Here is a 20833-nt window from a genome sequence, read left to right as displayed (position 1 = left end):
CTGTGGGGTTTCTTGGCCATGTGGTGGACTGCAGTGGTGTCTCAGTTGACCAGGAGAAAGTGAAGGTCATCTCAGCTTTTAGGAAGGAGGACCTAATGAACAATGACAGCTGCACTCCATCTCAGCGGAAAGTTAAATCTTTCCTTGGGATGGTGCTGTATCACCAGCACTTCATTCCTGGCTGCTCTTCCATCGCAAAGCCGCTCTACACTTTGACTGCAGGGCAGAAGAGGAGAGTTAAAGGCTCCTTTGGTCGACGGAGAGCTGGTCCCTTCCGAGAACTGACTCCCTAGGATTGGACTCCTGCCTGCGAGAAAGCGTTTGAAGATCTGAAAAGTGCTCTCCTCGACAGTGTGGTGCTGGCACACCCAGACTTTGATACACCTTTCATCCTCTCCACCGATGCGTCCCTTGATGGTCTGGGTGCTGTCCTTTCACAGGTGCCTGCTGGCAAAGAGAGAGCAAGACCCATCGCTTTTGCGAGCAAATCTCTCAGTCGCAGTCAAGCCAACTATCCTGCTCACAGGCTAGAGTTCTTGGCCCTCAAATGGGCGGTTTGTGAGAAGTTCAGTCATTGGCTCAAGGGCCACAGGTTCACCGCCTGGTCAGACAACAGTCCTCTCACGTACATCCTGACCAAGCCAAAGCTTGATGCCTGTGAGCAGCGTCTCCAAACTGGCTCCGTATTCCTTTGAGATCAAACACATCCCTGGGAGGTTGAATGTGGTGGCGGATGCTCTCAGTAGGGACCCATTCGTGAAGCCGTTAAGGGAACGGCTGCTGTGCGAGCCTTACTCTGAGCTGCTGGGTCAAGTTCATGATGTCAATGATGGATGTGTGCAGGACACCTTTCGCCTCACCTGCCAGCCACAGTCCTTGGGGAGTCCCTCTCCCTCGGCTGCCATTGATGGTTCCCTGTCTGAAGATGACGTCTCCTCTCTTCTCTCCTCTTTGGACAACTGGGATTCTGCTCCTAGACAGCGTGCAGTCTCTCTTGCTGACCATCTCACCATCTTGGAACCTCCTGGCCAAGACATGTTGCCTTCCTTATCCCTCACCGACCTGCGGTCACACCAGCAGCAGGACCCAGTCGTCTCAAGGGTTGCTCATTATGTTGACAGGAGACGCAGGCCCCCCAGGCGTGAATGCTGCAATGAGAGTCAGCCTATTCTGAGAGTCCTTAAGCAGTGGGATAAACTGACACTTCTGAACGGCATCCTCTATAGGGTCTCAAAGGACCCCTTGACCAAGCAGAAGAGGTTCCAGTTTATTGTACCTGAGTCCCTGAAGGCAGATGCCCTGTCTGGTGTTCATGACCGCGCTGGTCACCAAGGTCAGCCCCGCACACTTTCTCTGGCTCGCAGGCGCTTCTTCTGGTATGACATGGAGAGGGATGTCCGCAATCATGTGAAGTGCTGCCACAGATGTGTCCTCAGCAAAACCCCTGAGCCCTCCGCCAGAGCCCCACTGGAGAGCATTAAAACCTCTGCTCATCTGGAACTCGTGTGTGTGGACTTCTGGTCAGCTGAAGACAGTAACAACAAGTCTGTGGATGTCCTAGTGATCACTGATCATTTTACCAAGATGGCACATGCTTTCCCCTGTCAGGATCAGACTGCCAAGAGGGTAGCCAAGAAGCTGTGGGACAACTTTTTCTGCATCTACGGCTTCCCTCAGCGCCCGCACTCCGACCAGGGAGCACACTTTGAAAGTGAGCTGATTGCTGAGCTCTTGAGGCTGTCAGGGGTTGACAAGTCACACACCACTCCTTACCATCCTATGGGGAACGGCGGCACAGAGAGGTTTAACCGCACCCTAGGTAACATGTTGAGATCTCTACCCCCTCGTTCCAAACAGAAATGGCCGCAGTTGATCCAGACCATGACCTTTGTGTACAACTGCACTGTTCATGAGACCACCGGGTTCGCACCTTTCTATTTGATGTTCGGGAGGGTCCCTAGGCTGCTGGTTGACCTCCTGTTAAAGAATGTACTCCATGATATGACCGTGTGTGACTATGATGCCTATGTGAAGTCCCTTTTGGAAGACCTGCACTGCACAATGGCACTGGCTCAGAAGAATTGCACAGCTGAGCAGAGACATCAGTGTGATCAGTACAACAAACGGGTCAAGGGTCAGCCTCTGTCTCTCGGTGACCAGGTGCTGCTGGCAAACAAGGGTATCAGAGGGAAACGTAAGCTTTCTGACAAGTGGGAGCCCACTGTCTACACTGTAGTGGCTGCGAAACCCGCCATACATATCTACTGGATCAGGGATCAGGGCGGACATGAACGTGTCGTTCACCGAAACCTGCTGCTCCAGATCAACTTCCTACCCGTAGATGAAACCTTGGATGATGAAGCTACTCCTGTGTCCGTGCCTGCCTCTAGTGTGGCCAATGCCCCTCCTCCATCTGATTGGCTTGAAACTGAGATGTCTGGAAGACACTGCAGCCGCAATGGGTGAACCATCACTTGCTGGGTCCCTCTCGAGTGTTGATGACTGGGATGATGGCCGCACCGCCTCATGGGTCCGTGAGCAGCCCTCCATTGACGGGTCCCATGGCCCAGATAGTCCACCATCTCCCTCTGTTGTGGCCTCCCCCTCTTCAGATGTTCCTGCCGAAGTTGTGGACTTCTCACCAGCTTTCCCTGCTCCCCTACCACATCCATCACCTGCCTGCTCAAGTCCGCCTCAGGCATCTAATGCTGAAAGCCGACTTACCTCACGGTTTGGCAGAGTCATTAGGCCAATGTGTCGTTTAATTGAGTCCATGACACAACTTGAGTTCCTTCTAGGGGTTGAGCATGACTCTCGTGCTGGTATTCATGTGTGAAGTGTGTAAATCTGAGTGGTATATTTTTTTGTTTTCAATGATGTGTTCTTTGGCTACTCTTTATGTTGGTATAGTGATGTACTGCTGTATCAAACCCTGTTTCTTGTCCATGGACCCACGTTGTTTGGCCTGAATATGTGTGGTGTATAAGGCACCTCATTTTGTCTATGGAGTATTATGAGTTGTTGCTAGGCGCCAAGCGAATCTCAAATTCTCTTATCCTTTTGATAGGAAGCTCCTTTTGCTGGTTCATGCTGCTTTGTTGTGTTTGTGTTTTCATTATGGCCGGTGTTTGTGAATGGGTTCTGTTATACAACCCAGAATTTTGTGGCCCAGGCAAGGCTGCAGGTCCCGACGGCGTCAGCCCGAGGGTCCTCAAAACATGTGCTGCCCAGCTGAGTGGAGTCCTGCAGTACATCTTTAACCTGAGTCTGAGTCTGGAGAGGGTCCCTGTGCTGTGGAAAACTTCCTGCCTGGTTCCAGTACCGAAGAAGGCGCGTCCCAGCACCTCCAACGACTACAGACCGGTGGCGCTGACGTCCCACCTGATGAAGTCCCTGGAGAGGCTGGTCCTGTCACTTCTTCGGCCCCTGGTTAGTTCATCGCTGGACCCTCTGCAGTTTGCCTACCAGCCGAAGCTAGGAGTGGAAGACGCCATCATCTTGCTGCTTCACCGTGCCTACGCCCACTTGGACAGACCGGGAAGCACTGTGAGAATCATGTCCTTCGACTTCTCCAGTGCGTTCAACACCATTCGGCCTGCCCTGCTGGGGAGTAAGCTGACGGCGATGCAGGTTGACCCTCCCCTGGTTTCCTGGATCACGGACTATTTGACGGGTCGAGTTTGTCAGACTGCAGGACTGTGTGTCTGACACTGTGGTCAGCAGCACAGGGACTCCACAGGGAACCGTTCTGTCTCCCTTCCTGTTCACCCTGTACACCTCAGACTTTCAGTTCCTCTGAGTCCTGCCACCTGCAGAAGTTTTCAGACGATTCTGCAGTTGTTGGTTGTGTCAGCGAGGGAAATGATGAGGAGTACAGGGGTGTCGCGGACTCCTTCGTTGAGTGGTGTGAGCTCAACCATCTGCAGCTCAACACCGCCAAGACAAAGGAGCTGGTGGTGGATTTCCGCAGGAGGAAATCTACCTCCACACCCATTTCCATCAAGGGGGTGACTGCCGACATTGTTCAGGACTACACAGCCGACTCTACTTCCTGCGGAGGCTCCGGTCCTTCAATGTATGTAACATCATGCTGAAGATGTTCTACCAGTCGGTGGTAGCCAGTGCCATCCTCTTTGGTGTTGCGTGCTGGGGAAGCAGGTTGAGGGCAGCAGACGCCAACAAGATCAGCAGGATCGTCAGGAAGGCTGGCTCCGTCCTGGGGGTCCAGCTGGACTCTTTGCTGGTGGTGTCTGAGAGGGGGATGCTGCGCAAGCTGCGTAGTATCATGGACAACAACGCTCACCCTCTCCACCAGGTGCTGACCTCATACAGAAGCACCTTCAGCAATAGACTCATTCCACCCCGGTGTGAGACAGAACGCTACACAGGAAGTCCTTCCTTCCTGTGGCCATCAGACTCTTTAACTCATCCACCTCAGGTCGTTAGAGGAACATTGGAGACTCAGTGACACTTTATTTCATGCAATGCTGTCATTTCACTTCACTTTCACTTTATTTAGTATTTAGTATTCAGCTTAGTTTTAAAAGTCAAAGTTTTGAAAACAAGTCTGAATTTCTTTTTTAAGTCAGAATCTTTTTGGAAAAAGGGACAATAACAATTAAAAAATGGATATTTAGAAAAAAATTCTGAAATTTGATAAAAGGATTGAGAGTGATTTTGAAACCCTCCTCATATCCACTAACAGCGAACCGCTAACGGGTAACAGACCTTCATTATTCAAAGAATTAAAACGCTGATTAAGTAAGAGAGGGCTGTCATTGTGATCTGCTGAACCCACACAGAGATTATCTGACTGCTGAACACACACACACACACACACACAACCGATTTACATCTGTGTAAGCACACGGAGCTAATGCTAACGGAGGATTACCTTGGATTAAAGCAGATTTTCCAGTTTAGAGATGAGTGATCAGCAGGAAGTCAGAATCAGAAATACTTTATTTATTCTTTGATAGCAGCAGCACAATACCAAAAGAAGAAGCAAAACAAATAATTAGAACTAAAAGTAAAAATGAGAAATGTACCAAAAGGAGTGCACGTTCAGTCTGAAGGAGTGCACGTTCATTCTGAAGGAGTGCACGTTCATTCTGAAGGAGTGCACGTTCAGTCTGAAGGAGTGCACGTTCATTCTGAAGGAGTGCACGTTCATTCTGAAGGAGTGCACGTTCATTCTGAAGGAGTGCACGTTCATTCTGAAGGAGTGCACGTTCATTCTGAAGGAGTGCACGTTCAGTCTGAAGGAGTGCACGTTCAGTTCGCTGTTAGTGGATATGATGAGGGTTTCAAAATCACTCTCAATCCTTTTATCAAATTTCAGAATTTTTTTCTAAATATCCATTTTTTAATTGTTATTGTCCCTTTTTCCAAAAAGATTCTGACTTAAAAAAGAAATTCAGACTTGTTTTCAAAACTTTGACTTTTAAAAGTGTCCAATTATTCTTCCAAATTCCGACATCAACAGATTTTTTTTCTAAATGTCCGATTAGTTTTGCAAAATTATCAATTTTTCCTAAAATTTTGGATTTTGTTCCCCTATGAAATCCCCCCAAAATTCTAAATGTGGACAGGATTGTGTCAAACTATTTCTTCAAAACTGTCCCTTCTTTCCTAAAAGATTAGATTTTTTTTTACTCAGGAACAATGTATCGGAGCACTAACCAATAGCAGCGCGAGTGTTCTATAGTGATGTCACTATGTTCCAGAAGTAAACAAAGGAGTCCAGAGGAGAACTATAGCCCCCCCTCCAGGAGAGGATCCACGGTAATACATAGAGAGGAAAACATCAGACTGCAGTCACGTGTTAGGAGACTTTAATCCAACAAATAAATACAAAACAGTGTGTGTGTGTGTGTGTGTGTGTGTGTGTGTGTGTGTGTGTGTGTGTGTGTGTGTGTGTGTGTGTGTGTGTGTGTGTGTGTGTGTGTGTGTGTGTGTGTGTTATGCAGCGCGGGGGCTGTAGTAGGGCAGAGCTTTGATGAAGGCGTCAAGGCGGCTGCTGAATAGCTCACTGTCCAGACTCTGACCCAACACACACACCGGGTTCTTCACCACGTACTCCACATACAGCTGGGGGAGAAAGAGACAGGGGAGAGGGAGACGGGGAGAGAGAGAGAAAGGGGAGAGAGAGATGGGGAGAGAGAGAGACAGGGGAGAGAGAGACGGGGAGAGAAAGAGACAGGGGAGAGAGATGGGGAGAGAGATGGACAGGGGAGAGAGAGACGGGGGAGAGAGAGACAGGGGAGAGAGAGAGACAGGGGAGAGAGAGACGAGGAGAGAAAGAGACAGGGGAGAGAGAGAGACAGGGGAGAGAGAGACGGGGAGAGAAAGAGACAGGGGAGAGAGATGGGGAGAGAGATGGACAGGGGAGAGAGATGGACAGGGGAGAGAGAGACGGGGGAGAGAGAGACAGGGGAGAGAGAGAGACAGGGGAGAGAGAGACGAGGAGAGAAAGAGACAGGGGAGAGAGAGAGACAGGGGAGAGAGAGACGGGGAGAGAAACAGACAGGGGAGAGAGGGACGGGACAGAGAGACGGGGGAGAGTGAGAGACAGGGGAGAGACAGACAGAGGTTTTACTGTTATCTTGCAGGTCCTTCACAATAAAAGCCCAGACTCAGAATCAGCTAACAACATCAGGGTGTGTGTGTGTGTGTGTCTCACACTGCTGTAGAGACTCTGCAGGGTGTGTGTGTGCCTCACACTGCTGTAGAGACTCTGCAGGGTGTGTGTGTGTGCCTCACACTGCTGTAGATGCTCTGCAGGGTGTGTGTGTGTGCCTCACACTGCTGTAGATGCTCTGCAGGGTGTGTGTGTGTGTGTGTCTCACAATGCTGTAGATGCTCTGCAGGGTGTGTGTGTGTGTCTCACAATGCTGTAGATGCTCTGCAGGGTGTGTGTGTGTGCCTCACAATGCTGTAGATGCTCTGCAGGGTGTGTGTGTGTGCCTCACACTGCTGTAGATGCTCTGCAGGGTGTGTGTGTGTGTGTGTCTCACAATGCTGTAGATGCTCTGCAGGGTGTGTGTGTGTGCCTCACACTGCTGTAGATGCTCTGCAGGGTGTGTGTGTGTGTGCCTCACACTGCTGTATATGCTCTGCAGGGTGTGTGTGTGTGTGTGTGTGCCTCACACTGCTGTAGATGCTCTGCAGGGTGTGTGTGTGTGTCTCACACTGCTGTAGATGCTCTGCAGGGTGTGTGTGTGTGTGCCTCACAATGCTGTAGATGCTCTGCAGGGTTTGTGTGTGTGTGCCTCACACTGCTGTAGATGCTCTGCAGGGTGTTTGTGTGTGTGCCTCACACTGCTGTAGATGCTCTGCAGGGTGTGTGTGTGTGTGTGCCTCACACTGCTGTAGATGCTCTGCAGGGTGTGTGTGTGTGCCTCACACTGCTGTAGATGCTCTGCAGGGTGTGTGTGTGTGCCTCACGCTGCTGTAGATGCTCTGCAGGGTGTGTGTGTGTGCCTCACGCTGCTGTAGATGCTCTGCAGGGTGTGTGTGTGTGCCTCACAATGCTGTAGATGCTCTGCAGGGTGTGTGTGTGTGCCTCACGCTGCTGTAGATGCTCTGCAGGGTGTGTGTGTGTGTGTGTGCCTCACACTGCTGTAGATGCTCTGCAGGGTGTGTGTGTGTGCCTCACGCTGCTGTAGATGCTCTGCAGGGTGTGTGTGTGTGTGTGCCTCACACTGCTGTAGATGCTCTGCAGGGTGTGTGTGTGTGCCTCACACTGCTGTAGATGCTCTGCAGGGTGTGTGTGTGTGCCTCACGCTGCTGTAGATGCTCTGCAGGGTGTGTGTGTGTGCCTCACGCTGCTGTAGATGCTCTGCAGGGTGTGTGTGTGTGCCTCACACTGCTGTAGATGCTCTGCAGGGTGTGTGTGTGTGCCTCACGCTGCTGTAGATGCTCTGCAGGGTGTGTGTGTGTGCCTCACGCTGCTGTAGATGCTCTGCAGGGTGTGTGTGTGTGCCTCACAATGCTGTAGATGCTCTGCAGGGTGTGTGTGTGTGCCTCACGCTGCTGTAGATGCTCTGCAGGGTGTCTCGGGCGTTGCTGACGGACAGGTCGGTGTTCAGGATGAACCTCAGGCCGCTGGGCGTCTCGTAGTAATGCAAACGGTACTTACTGGTCTGGAAGGACAGGAAGCCCTCCTTCCTGCAGGGGACGAGTAGCTAAGGACCGCAGACAGGTTGGTTGGGTGGGTGGGTTTGAGACAGACAGACAGACAGACAGACAGACAGACAGACAGACAGACAGACAGACAGACAGACAGACAGACAGACAGACAGAGACAGACAGAGACAGACAGACGTGAAGGATACATGTCCAGGGGAGACATCTTACTGACGAAGGATCGGATGGAGAACAGCATCCCGTACATCAGCTTAAACTCCTGCACACAGACAGACAGGTGAGAGACAGGTGAGAGACAGGTGAGAGACAGGTGAGAGACAGGTGAGAGACAGACAGACAGACAGATTGGATGCATCTCACCTCGTCCTTTGAGATGCCCGCCTGCTTCTTGCGGTTCCACTCGTTGTAATACAGACAGCTGCCATTACGGTCGAATATGTACAGGTTATGAACCGTCATCTGAAACAACACCTGTAGTATCAGCTGTTATCATCAAAACAGAAACCAGCTGTAAAAGATAGGTGTTTTTCTTCGTATTAAATATAAGATGATTACAGATCCTTTCCTACTGCAGGGATAATGTTATCAGGAAACATTTCTGACACTTTAATGAACATCAACGCGTTTATCTGTCAGAAATCAATACATCAAACAGCTATGGGGGATTAAATATAAACCGAATTTACATTAAGCTCGTGTTGATTATAAATAAACTTTGAAATTCATTTTAATCTCGAGTTTGTTTCTGTGTTTTTGATGTTAAAGACCGGGATTAAAATGACCCTTTACTAAACAGACTCTGGTCTAACGACTGTTTCTCTCCTAAAACACCATTTAAACAAAACACTAACAACACAGGTACGAGGACCTATCAACGAGCAGCATTTGATGTTAGACACATTAAATTCAGCATTTAAAGTGATTTTTAAATGATTTCATGAGATATTTTAGAAGCAGAATCGCTGTTTACCTTCTTTTCCGGTTTCAGCTCAGGACCCGCGGTAGGCTGTCCCTGACATGCCGGAACTAAAACTGTCTTTGGTGTTTTTTATAACTAACCTGAATATTTAAAGAAATGTTTTCAGGATCAGAAAAAGCAATTTTAACCAGAAAGTAGCTTTCTAATCTAATCAGACTGAATCTCCCTATCCTCGATCAATACATGTCTCCAGCAGGGGGCGGTACTGTGCATTTAAGAGGGTTCCCGCCACACACCTTTTAGAAGAAGAAGAGACTCACAGTACACAGAGACAAGATGGCGGCAGCAGCAGTGAGTCCGTTTTTCTCTCCGAATATTAGTCAGAACTCTCTGGTTCCGGACTGGACCTCTCAGGAAGTCAGCACCGGGGTGAGTACCGGGTCCCAGGACCCGAGAGGAGATACAATATACGGATAATATACATAGACATTAAAGAGATATTAACCTTAGCGGCTGGATGAGACAGCAGTTCAGGAGCTAACGGTGGCTAATGCTAACTGAATAAAGCAGTGAAACGTTTACCAAGTGAGCCTATTATCGGAGACCTAACAGACCCAACCCAGTTTAGATGGACCTAACTCGGTCTCCTTCTCCAGGATAATGTCACCTTCCAGTCAACTGTCCGATAATAGGGTCACCTGGAGGCGGTGTCCGATAATGGATGATAGAGAGATACACTTTATTGATCCCTCCCAATATAATACAGAGATACTGAGGGAGGCAGGGATGCTGCTCCAGCCCTGCCTGGTTCTGAGTTAAAGGCACCAGCTGCCTGATGTTAATGAACGCTACCTGCCTGTCTGTCTCCTGTCTCTGTCCTGTCTGTCTGTAGACCACCATCATGGCAGTAGAGTATGATGGAGGAGTGGTGATTGGAGCGGACTCCAGAACCACCACGGGGTGAGGATCAATTACACATTAGTTAATTACCAGCTCTTATTTACACTAAATACTGACATCTGTCCGTCTGTCTCTCTGTCTCTGCCTGTCTGTCTCTCAGAGCATACATCGCTAACAGGGTGACGGACAAACTGACCCCCATCCACGACCGGATCTTCTGCTGCAGGTACCCCCCACCACACACACACACACACACACACACACACACACACACACACACACACACACACACACACACAAACCTCTCTTTAGTATTGCAAAGCGTAGTGAGTGGTTCTAGTGGTCTGATGGTGTGTGTTAGGGCTGTGCAATTAATCAAATTTTGATCGTGATTTCGATTTTTGGGTCAAACGATCTCCAAACTAACATAATCGAGTCGAAACGATTAATTTGGCGTTTTCCGTTGTCTATGGTAGGCCTAGAGATTTTGAAGAGAGACGTGCATGCGCAATTCAGTCCCTCCCCCAAAGCATTCAACTAGGCCCTGCTGACTGGCTCTCAAAGCAGCTGTATTAAAAAAAAAAAACAGTGCAAGTGGAAGAGTAGAACAAGTTCTCTTGTATGGGAACACTTCGAGGCACAGCACGACACCATGTGCTACAAAGTGATATCTGCGCCAACACAACAAACGTATTCAACCCCCTCAAACTGAAGCACAAAGTCGCTCAGGACGAATTAGTAAAGAAACGAAAAGACAAGGCCACAACCCCCACGACATCAACACCGACGTCTATTTCAAACACTGTATAATGCGACTCCCTATCCGTCGAATTCGGATGGGCACAATAAAATCACAGCTGATGCGATTTGAACATTTTGTGTAATAGGCTTATCTTTTTAAGGGACATTTAGAACATTCTCAGTTACAGTGAGGTTTTTTGGAGAGAAGTGCTGAATAAATGCATTGTGTTTTCAAATTTAAAAATAATGCTGATTATGATTTTTTTTCCATAATCGAGCAGCCCTAGTGTGTGTTCTCCTCAGGTCGGGCTCAGCAGCTGACACTCAGGCCATCGCTGATGTGGTCACCTACCAGCTGGGCTTCCACAGGTAACACACACACACACACTCATTGATTGACAGCTCCCTCAGGTGTGTTGTTGTTGACCTGTGTTGTTGTTGACCTGTGTTGTTGACCTCAGCATTGAGCTGGACGAGCCCCCGCTGGTGGAGACGGCAGCCAACCTGTTCAGAGCCAGCTGCTACAGGTACAGAGAGGAGCTGAGTGCTGGCATCCTGGTGGCAGGCTGGGACCGGAGGAGGGGGGGGCAGGTACACGCATGCACACACAGCCAGTAATAACACTTTGTACACACTACTACACACTGTCCATTCATAAAAACTGTTTGTCTCCGTCTGTCCCCCAGGTGTACTGCGTTCCTATTGGTGGGATGCTGGTGAGGCAGCCGGTCTCAGTGGGAGGGAGCGGCTCCTCCTACATCTATGGCTTCATGGACTCCAACTACAAACCCAACATGACCCAGGAACAGAGCCTGGAGCTCGTAGGAGCAGGTAGGCTGCAAGGCATGCTGGGATATGTGTTCCTCTGTAGGGCTGCTGCAGGGCATGCTGGGATATGTGTTCCTCTGTAGGGCTGCTGCAGGGCATGCTGGGATATGTGTTCCTCTGTAGGGCTGCTGCAAGGCATGCTGGGATATGTGTTCCTCTGTAGGGCTGCTGCAAGGCATGCTGGGATATGTGTTCCTCTGTAGGGCTGCTGCAAGGCATGCTGGGATATGTGGTCCACTGGAGGGCTTTACTGTTATATCTCGTTTGTTAAAACTCCCTAAAATGATACAACCTGTCCCCCTCTCACCTGTCTCCCTCTCACCTGTCTGCCTCTCAGCGGTTGCCCTGGCGATGGAGAGGGACGGGTCCAGCGGGGGTGTGATCCGGCTGGCCAGCATCTCCGAGGCGGGGGTGGAGAGACGGGTCATCCTGGGGAACGAGCTGCCCAAGTTCTCCACACACTAACACACACACAGAGCTGTGTTTTGTTTTCAATAAAGTTTTCAGTCTGTCTCTGGCCTCGTGTGTTCTTCTGTTAGCTTAGCACGAACAGTGTAAGTGAAGGGAAACAGACAGCGTGTTTATTGAGATGTCAGGAGACGTGAGACCCCCCCCCCATTACTGGATAGATAACATTAAGGGTGGAACAGGATTCAGCTGAAGGGGGGGTAGTTCCCTCAAAGTCCAGCAGGAGGAGACCCTTCCTCTGCTAACCCTCCACACTACAGCAGTCAGAGATACAGGTCTCCTAATAGAAGACATGAAGCTGCACAGATGGATCCCTCTGTCCGAGATACAGGTCTCCTAATAGAAGACACGAAGCTGGAGAGATGGATCCCTCTGTCAGAGATACAGGTCTCCTAATAGAAGACATGAAGCTGCAGAGATGGATCCCTCTGTCAGAGATACAGGTCTCCTAATAGAAGACACGAAGCTGCAGAGATGGATCCCTCTGTCAGAGATACAGGTCTCCTAATAGAAGACACGAAGCTGCAGAGATGGATCCCTCTGTCAGAGATACAGGTCTCCTAATAGAAGACATGAAGCTGCAGAGATGGATCCCTCTGTCAGAGATACAGGTCTCCTAATAGAAGACATGAAGCTGCAGACAGATGGATCCCTCTGTCAGAGATACAGGTCTCCTAATAGAAGACATGAAGCTGCAGACAGATGGATCCCTCTGTCAGAGATACAGGTCTCCTAATAGAAGACACGAAGCTGCAGAGATGGATCCCTCTGTCAGAGATACAGGTCTCCTAATAGAAGACATGAAGCTGCAGACAGATGTATCCCTCTGTCAGAGATACAGGTCTCCTAATAGAAGACATGAAGCTGCAGAGATGGATCCCTCTGTCAGAGATACAGGTCTCCTAATAGAAGACATGAAGCTGCAGAGATGGATCCCTCTGTCAGAGATACAGGTCTCCTAATAGAAGACATGAAGCTGCAGAGATGGATCCCTCTGTCAGAGATACAGGTCTCCTAATAGAAGACATGAAGCTGCAGAGATGGATCCCTCTGTCAGAGATACAGGTCTCCTAATAGAAGACATGAAGCTGCAGACAGATGTATCCCTCTGTCAGAGATACAGGTCTCCTAATAGAAGACATGAAGCTGCAGAGATGGATCCCTCTGTCAGAGATACAGGTCTCCTAATAGAAGACACGAAGCTGCAGAGATGGATCCCTCTGTCAGAGATACAGGTCTCCTAATAGAAGACATGAAGCTGCAGAGATGGATCCCTCTGTCAGAGATACAGGTCTCCTAATAGAAGACATGAAGCTGCAGAGATGGATCCCTCTGTCAGAGATACAGGTCTCCTAATAGAGGACATGAAGCTGCAGAGATGGATCCCTCTGTCAGAGATACAGGTCTCCTAATAGAAGACATGAAGCTGCAGAGATGGATCCCTCTGTCAGAGATACAGGTCTCCTAATAGAAGACATGAAGCTGCAGAGATGGATCCCTCTGTCAGAGATACAGGTCTCCTAATAGAAGACATGAAGCTGCAGACAGATGGATCCCTCTGTCAGAGATACAGGTCTCCTAATAGAAGACATGAAGCTGCAGAGATGGATCCCTCTGTCAGAGATACAGGTCTCCTAATAGAAGACATGAAGCTGCAGACAGATGGATCCCTCTGTCAGAGATACAGGTCTCCTAATAGAAGACATGAAGCTGCAGACAGATGTATCCCTCTGTCAGAGATACAGGTCTCCTAATAGAAGACACGAAGCTGCAGAGATGGTTTCAAGGTTTCAAGGTTTCAAGGTGTTATTGGTCATATGCACAGCAGATACAGCGTATATGTTGGCAATGAAAATCTTATGTCCCATGCTCCTCCAACAACTCAACATACATGGTGCAGATAAGATAAATAAAATAGTGCAGAAAGAGAGAAGAATATTTACAATAACAATGAAGATTTGAGGAGGTGAAATATATACAGTGGGGCAAAAAAGTATTTAGTCAGCCACCAATTGTGCAAGTTCTCCCATTTAAAAAGATGAGAGAGGCCTGTAATTTTCATCATAGGTACACTTCAACTATGAGAGACAGAATGAGAAAAGAAAATCCAGGAAATCACATTGTAGGATTTTTAATGAATTAATTGGTAAATTCCTCGGTAAAATAAGTATTTGGTCACCTACAAACAAGCAAGAGTTCTGGCTCTCACAGACCTGTAACTTCTTTAAGAGGCTCCTCTGTCCTCCACTCGTTACCTGTATTAATGGCACCTTTTTGAACTCGTTATCAGTATAAAAGACACCTGTCCACAACCTCAAACAGTCATACTCCAAACTCCACTATGGCCAAGACCAAAGAGCTGTCAAATGAGACCAGAGACAAAATTGTAGACCTGCACCAGGCTGGGAAAACTAAATCTGCAATAGGTAAGCAGCTTGGTGTGAAGAAATCAACTGTGGGAGCAATTATTAGAAAATGGAAGACATACAAGACCACTGCTAATCTCCCTCGATCTGGGGCTCCACGCAAGATCTCACCCCGTGGGGTCAAAATGATCACAAGAACGGTGAGCAAAAATCCCAGAACCACACGGGGGGACCTAGTGAATGACCTGCAGAGAGCTGGGACCAAAGTAACAGAGGCTACCATCAGTAACACACTACGCCGCCAGGGACTTCAATCCTGCAGTTCCAGACGTGTCCCCCTGCTTAAGCCAGTACATGTCCAGGCCCGTCTGAAGTTTGCTAGAGGGCATTTGGATGATCCAGAAGAGGATTGGGAGAATGTCATATGGTCAGATGAAACCAAAATAGAACTTTTTGGTAAAAACTCAACTGGTCGTGTTTGGAGGAGAAAGAATGCAGAGTTGCATCCAAAGAACACCATACCTACTGTGAAGCATGGGGGTGGAGACATCATGCTTTGGGGCTGTTTTTCTGCAAAGGGACCAGGACGACTGATCCGTGTAAAGGAAAGAATGAATGGGGCCATGTATCGTGAGGTTTTGAGTGAAAACCTCCTTCCATCAGCAAGGGCACTGAAGATGAAGCGTGGCTGGGTCTTTCAGCATGACAATGATCCCAAACACACCGCCAGGGCAACGAAGGAGTGGCTTCGTAAGAAGCATTTCAAGGTCCTGGAGTGGCCTAGCCAGTCTCCAGATCTCAACCCCATAGAAAATCTTTCGAGGGAGTTGAAAGTCTGTGTTGCCCAGCGACAGCCCCAAAACATCACTGCTTTAGAGGAGATCTGCATGGAGGAATGGGCCAAAATACCAGCTACAGTGTGTGAAACCTTGTGAAGACTTACAGAAAACCTTTGACCTCTGTCATTGCCAACAAAGGGTATATAACAAAGTATTGAGATGAACTTTTGTTATTGACCAAATACTTATTTTCCACAATCGTTTGAAATGAATTCATTAAAATCCTACAATGTGATTTCCTGGATTGTTTCCCCCATTCTGTCTCTCATAGTTGAGGTATACCTATGATGACAAATTACAGGCCTCTCTCATCTTTTGAAATGGGAGAACTTGCGCAATTGGTGGCTGACTAAATACTTTTTTGCCCCACTGTATATATATATGTGGAATACATTGAGAGTATTTAAACACTTTACTCTGTTGAATGAGGAGGTATGGACAGATGCACATTTTACGTATAACAGATGTATATGGCAGATGTGTATAATACATATATATACATGTATGTGTGTGTCAAGTTATCCAGATGTTAAGATTCAGATTCAGCTCTGCCCAAACTTGAAAATGGCTTGTTCAACACAAATGATGCAAGGGGACAACTCTGTTCCGTTCTGGTGATTTGTTTTCTTTCAGATTGATGGCACAAAGAGAAATTCCAGAGGAAGATAGGTTGATAACCTTTAAGAAACAAAAGGGCAAATTACATTCCACATCAGTACGCATCAATCCTAATCATTTAACTAAACATCTCATTTAAATTCAACACAGATCAAACTCAAACAGAAAACAGCAAACAAATGATTCTCTCAAACTAAACATTTGAAGTCCATACCAGTTGCGTCTGTGGTTGAACATGAGCTGTCAGTAGGCTGAGGAGACCGAGCAAAGAGGGCTCGCCGAGCTAACTCCAAACATGTTATACCCATGCTTGATTAGAGGTGCGCAGGTGAAATCGGTCCCTCCAGAAACATGGGTTGCATCCTGTCTGTTGGGTGAGCTCTCTCTGCGCCCTTCAGGCCTGGAGTTCCTCCACAGATGCTGGTCCTATGCTCACACTTGTTTGACGCCACACCTCCCACTTGACCTCCTGGTTCTTGAACTCAAGGAGGTCACAGCACCTTAGTGTTGGGCAGGGTTTGTTTAAGTTGCCCCTTCAGTGTTGCTCTTCTCTTGACATCTCTGAAGAACTGTAGCTGATATTTTGGCTTTGAGTCTTTTTGCCTTCTGGTTTTGAGCAGGCTTCATAGTTGGGACCGGGTAGCTAGGAAAAGTTCTGACGTGAACATCCCTGACGATGCCCTTCTTGTCAGCGTTGACATTGATCACTTTGGCGAGCCTATACTGACCCCTCAGGGCGTTTTGGTCCGCTAGCCAGACAACATCTCCAACTGCCACATTCCTTTGCACTGTGTGCCACTTAGTCCTCACGAATAGGTTAGGCCCAGCTAACTGACTCCATTTCCTCCAGAATCGGTCGATTTCTGTTTGAATAGCCCTCAATCTTCTGTAGGGGTAGCCTTCAAGGTTAAAGCTTCCAAGATCTCCTCTGGGTCCAGTCCGTCCAAGCAGAAGGGTATTTGGGCTAATGTAGTCTATGCAGTCCTCCCGGCTCTGCACCCTGGCATCAATGGGTCTTTCATTAGCAAGATTGGCAGCCATGAACAAGAATGTCTGGAACTCACTCCATGTGAAGAGTCCTTCTCCTCCCAGGTTTTGCAAGGCCCGCTTCACAGCACGAACAGCTGCTTCTGCAGCTCCATTCCTGTGAGGAGAGTCTGCTGGGTGGATTTTCCAACTCCATTCTGTTCCATGCTTGGAAGCTTCATTCTCAAGCTCAGATTTTCCCAGTTGGTCCAGGAAGAGGTAGAGCTCTTTGAGGGCCGGTCTGGCTCCCACAAAGTTCTTTCCAGGATCTGACCACAGTTTCTTCGGATGCCCTCTAAGTGCTGTGAATCTCTGGTACGCCAGTAAGAAGCCTTCAGTTGACTGGTCACTGACAACATCTGTGTGCATAGCTCTGGATGCCATGCAGCAGAAGACAATTCCCCACACCTTGAGCTTGACTTTCTTTCTCACCTCGTCCTTGACTTCACAAGGTCCAAATAAGTCCACTGTTGTGTACTCAAATGGTTTGGCCGGTGTTATCCGCTCCAATGGAAGGTCTCCCATGATCTGCTGGCACTTTCTTGCCCGAGCTTTTCTGCATGTCACACAGCTGTCAACAATCTTCTGAGCCAGTTTCCGGCCTTTTATCACCCAGGCTCTGCTTCTCATCCGGAGTAGTGTGCCCGCTATTTCTTCATGGTTTGCACCGTGGGCTTCTTGAGCTAGAAGCGTGGATATCCATGCATCATATGGTATAACTGGAACTGTAGTTTTGTCCTCGTTAAATATTTGGAACCTTCCTCCACAGAGCAAAAGTCTGGTGTCTTCCTCCTTGTACATGACAAGTGTGTTCAGTGTGGTGTCTGGAAAGGTTTCACCTTCTTGAGCCGCAAGGAATAGATCGCGGAGTGCATCTTCACATTCTGCAATGGTGAGTACAGCTTCTTCAGCTCGGGACGTTATCTCTGGTGTTGAAGGAATTCCCTCCCACTTTGGCTTGCTAGAGCCTGAGGTCTTTGTCAGTAGTTTCCTCCACTTCTTTACAGCTCTCCATACCCAGGCGATGACTCTGGTCAGCTTGGTCAAATTGCTGAACTTCCTGGTGTCAAGGATTCCCTCCATTGCAGAACCAGCTGGTACTCTCTGGAATTGGATCTTGGGTTCTTTTTCATCAGGGCTACTTTGCTGTGCATCCTCCTGGTCACTCATCACTTGAATTGAGACTGGAGACTCTGGCATTGCAGTCAAAGAAGGGACATCACTTTGTTTTTTGACCTTGGTTCTGGTCAGTGCTGCTGTGAAAGACTTCCTTTGGAGCTGGTCTATGCCTTCTTTGGCAAATGCAGCGACTTCTTTGGCTGGCTTTTTTGGCCACTCTTCCACAGGGTCCTTCAGAAAGTCTGGTCCGTTCTGCCACACAGAATCCTCTTTAAGGTTTTCTGGCCTTGCTCCTCTTGTTACGAGGTCAGCAATGTTCAGGTCTCCTGGGATCCACCACCAGTCTTCGACAGAGGTGGATTTCTGGATCTCTCCAACTCTGTTCGACTGTCCAGCAGATGGAGCCATCGTTCGATTTCCATTCGTTTTTCAATGTACTTCCTGAGTCGTGCTGCAAAGACCGCTCCGCAGGTTTCAGCTTTCACTGGTTCTCCCTTTTGGTCCAATGGTGTGAGCTTTGCTTTGGATTCAGCCAGTCTGACTCGGATGCCTTGTTCAGTTTCCCATCTGAAGTACACCACAGCTCCATAGCTCTTGTCACTTCCATCAGAGAATGTTACTCCCCAAGGTTTTCCAATCCAATCGACTGGTGTGAGGCTTCTGTGGAAGGTGATTTGCCTAAGACGTGTGTATTCCTCAAACAGCAGGATGACTTCTTCCCTCAATTTTTCAGACAGAGGTTTGTCCCAAGTGTCTCTGGTCAGAGCTTTGCCTCCAGCTTCCTGAAATGCCTTCCTGACAAGAATAGCACCCTTCTGTTTGACAGGTGTGACAAGGCCCAGCGGGTCATACAGGCTTGCTACTTGGCTTAGCAGTTGTCTTCTCGTCAGTGGGTTTGGAGTGTTCTCTCTCACCTCTTCACCAAGGAGATTTTGGCCGACTCTCATTTTCCTTTTCCTCTTTGAGAAGTTGATTGAGGTCATGAGGTAAAGTTTATCCTCTTCAACGAGGTATCCAATTCCAAGGGCTTTGTTGTCCCCTTCCCTCATCTGGTTTGGAAGAATGAGTATTCTGTTTTCCTCTGCTCCTTGTTCTCCTGGCACAACCTCCTGCCTCCCACTTTGGCCTGACCGGACCCAGGGCTTGAGGAAGAACCCGCCTGCCTTCAGGATCTCTTCAACTCTTTTGGTGTTCTGGTCCAGCTTTAGCAAGTCATTATGGGAGGTCAGGACATCGTCGACATAAGCATCCTCATCAAGGATCCTACGTTCCTCCTCCAGGTGAGCAAACATGGGCAGCTTTGCTGTCTCCCTCATGGCCAGCTGTGCAATGCACCCTGCTGGTCGATCGCCAATGTTGACTCTGGTGATGGCATACTCTTCGATCTCTCCCTCCTCAGTGTCTCTCCAGAGAAATCTGTGGAGGTGCATCTCCAGGTCTTCCAGCCACACAGAATTGTACATTTTCTTGATGTCGCCAAGGGCAGCATGGACACCTCCTCTGAACCTGAGTAGTACTGCTCGGATGGGATTGAGGACATCAGGCCCCTTCAGCAGAAGGTCATTCATGCTGAGCCCTTTAAACTTCCGGCTGCTGTTCCATACCAGTCGCACGGGTGTTGTGAGCGAGTGCGGATTTGGTGCCACCAAGTGGCTGACATACCATACTGGTCCTTTCCAGCTTGCAGTGATGTCTTTGGTGAGTTTCTTTGCTGCTCTTCTCTCCACCATCTCATGGACTTGAGCTGTGTATGCCATTCTCCACTCTGGCTCTTTTTTGAGTTGTTTCTCTGTCCTCAAGAAAGTGGCTTCCACCCCACTCCTGTTGTTGGGAAGGGAACTTGGATCTTGAATCCAGGGATACTTGGTGTCCCAGTGTGGTCCATCACTGTGTGCATCTGCTCTGATGTAGGTTAGCCCCTTCCTTATGATCTCCAGCTCTCTTTCTTCACTCAGAGTCATTTCCTTGCCTCCTGGTTGACAGTTGCCGCACCGGCATCCTCCACACTTTGGTTCGCAGGCTGCTCCAATGCTGTCCCATCTCCACCAGTCCAAGAACTCTTTGCCAGCAACCGTACTTTTGGTTTCAGCTTTGAACTCCTGTGCTTCAGTGATTTCTTGATACTTCACTACTTTTGCTTTCTCCAGGTGGATTTTCCTCCATCAGATTCCTTCATCTTGAAGTCTCCTCTTGAGCAAAGAAAGAAATGGTGGTCCGAAGAGCTCCCTTTTTTACAGTCCCTGTTCCTGCACAGGTAAGTGTCTTTACAGTACTCATCTTCTCCATGACAGACTAAGCATCGCTTGCATGCTCCCAACTTCTCCACAGCACTCAGCTTCTCGCCAGGCTTCAGTTCTTTTAACCGCTTGCAAAAGAAAATCTTCTCCCGGTGCTTTTCATCTCCACAGATAATACATCCTCCCCTCCTTGTGGAACGTGTATAAAGCATCCCCGGTTCCCTAAAGTATGTAAAGCCTCCCTGGTTCTCTAAAGTATGTAAAGCCTCCCTGGTTCCCTAAAGTATATAAAGCCTCCCTGGTTCCCTAAAGTATGTAAAGCCTCCCTGGTTCCCTAAAGTATGTAAAGCCTCCCTGGTTCCCTAAAGTATATAATCCTCTCCCCGGTTCCCTAAAGTACATAAAACTTCCCTGGTTCCCTAAAGTATATAAAGCCTCCCTGGTTTCCTAAAGTATATAAAGCCTCCCTGGTTCCCTAAAGTATGTAAAGCCTCCCTGGTTTCCTAAAGTATATAAAGCCTCCCTGGTTCCCTAAAGTATATAAAGCCTCCCTGGTTCCCTAAAGTATATAAAGCGTCCCTGGTTCCCTAAAGTATGTTTTATCCTCCCTGGTTCCCTAAAGTA

At 48.5% G+C, this 20833-nt stretch overlaps 2 protein-coding genes across 3 annotated transcripts; one reads left to right on the top strand and one right to left on the bottom strand.

The window, feature by feature from the left end:
* Positions 1-5817: 5817 nt before the first annotated feature.
* On the bottom strand, positions 5818-9364 carry trappc1 (trafficking protein particle complex subunit 1). 2 transcript variants are annotated; one of them, XM_063900460.1, is made up of 5 exons: positions 9119-9363; positions 8509-8607; positions 8337-8407; positions 8031-8169; positions 5818-6090 (listed from the first exon to the last, which is right to left on the bottom strand). In XM_063900460.1, the coding sequence occupies exons 2-5, from the start codon at positions 8605-8607 to the stop codon at positions 5962-5964; spliced, it is 438 nt and encodes a 145-aa protein (XP_063756530.1). In that variant the 5' UTR covers positions 9119-9363; the 3' UTR covers positions 5818-5961. The 2 variants fall into 2 exon arrangements, with proteins under 2 accessions (XP_063756530.1, XP_063756531.1); XM_063900461.1 differs by having other exon boundaries at positions 6054-6090; positions 7990-8169; positions 9119-9364.
* On the top strand, positions 9332-12049 carry psmb6 (proteasome 20S subunit beta 6). The gene is made up of 7 exons (XM_063900458.1): positions 9332-9496; positions 9960-10027; positions 10128-10193; positions 11012-11077; positions 11170-11299; positions 11395-11539; positions 11874-12049. Exons 1-7 carry the CDS (start codon positions 9404-9406, stop codon positions 11999-12001), a joined length of 696 nt encoding a protein of 231 aa, XP_063756528.1. The 5' UTR covers positions 9332-9403; the 3' UTR covers positions 12002-12049.
* Positions 12050-20833: the final 8784 nt, after the last annotated feature.

This window comes from Eleginops maclovinus, chromosome 14, assembly GCF_036324505.1.
Source record: "Eleginops maclovinus isolate JMC-PN-2008 ecotype Puerto Natales chromosome 14, JC_Emac_rtc_rv5, whole genome shotgun sequence".
In the NCBI taxonomy this organism is placed as follows: Eukaryota; Metazoa; Chordata; class Actinopteri; order Perciformes; family Eleginopidae; genus Eleginops; species Eleginops maclovinus.
The sequence above is the reverse complement of the archived record's forward strand: the minus strand, read 5'-3'. Positions and strand labels throughout refer to the sequence as shown.

Bases quoted from the DNA above. Each gene is read 5' to 3' on its own strand.
- trappc1 (XM_063900460.1), bottom strand. From the start codon at position 8,607: ATGACGGTTCATAACCTGTACATATTCGACCGTAATGGCAGCTGTCTG. The intron at 8,170-8,336 runs GTATCCTTCACG...CGTCCCCTGCAG, and splicing joins AAGATGTCTCCCCTGGACAT to GAAGGAGGGCTTCCTGTCCT. The intron at 6,091-8,030 runs GTGAGGCACACA...TTTCTCCCCCAG, and splicing joins TGCAGAGCATCTACAGCAGC to CTGTATGTGGAGTACGTGGT.
- psmb6 (XM_063900458.1), top strand. From the start codon at position 9,404: ATGGCGGCAGCAGCAGTGAGTCCGTTTTTCTCTCCGAATATTAGTCAG. The intron at 11,078-11,169 runs GTAACACACACA...TGTTGACCTCAG, and splicing joins TACCAGCTGGGCTTCCACAG to CATTGAGCTGGACGAGCCCC. The intron at 11,540-11,873 runs GTAGGCTGCAAG...TCTGCCTCTCAG, and splicing joins CCTGGAGCTCGTAGGAGCAG to CGGTTGCCCTGGCGATGGAG.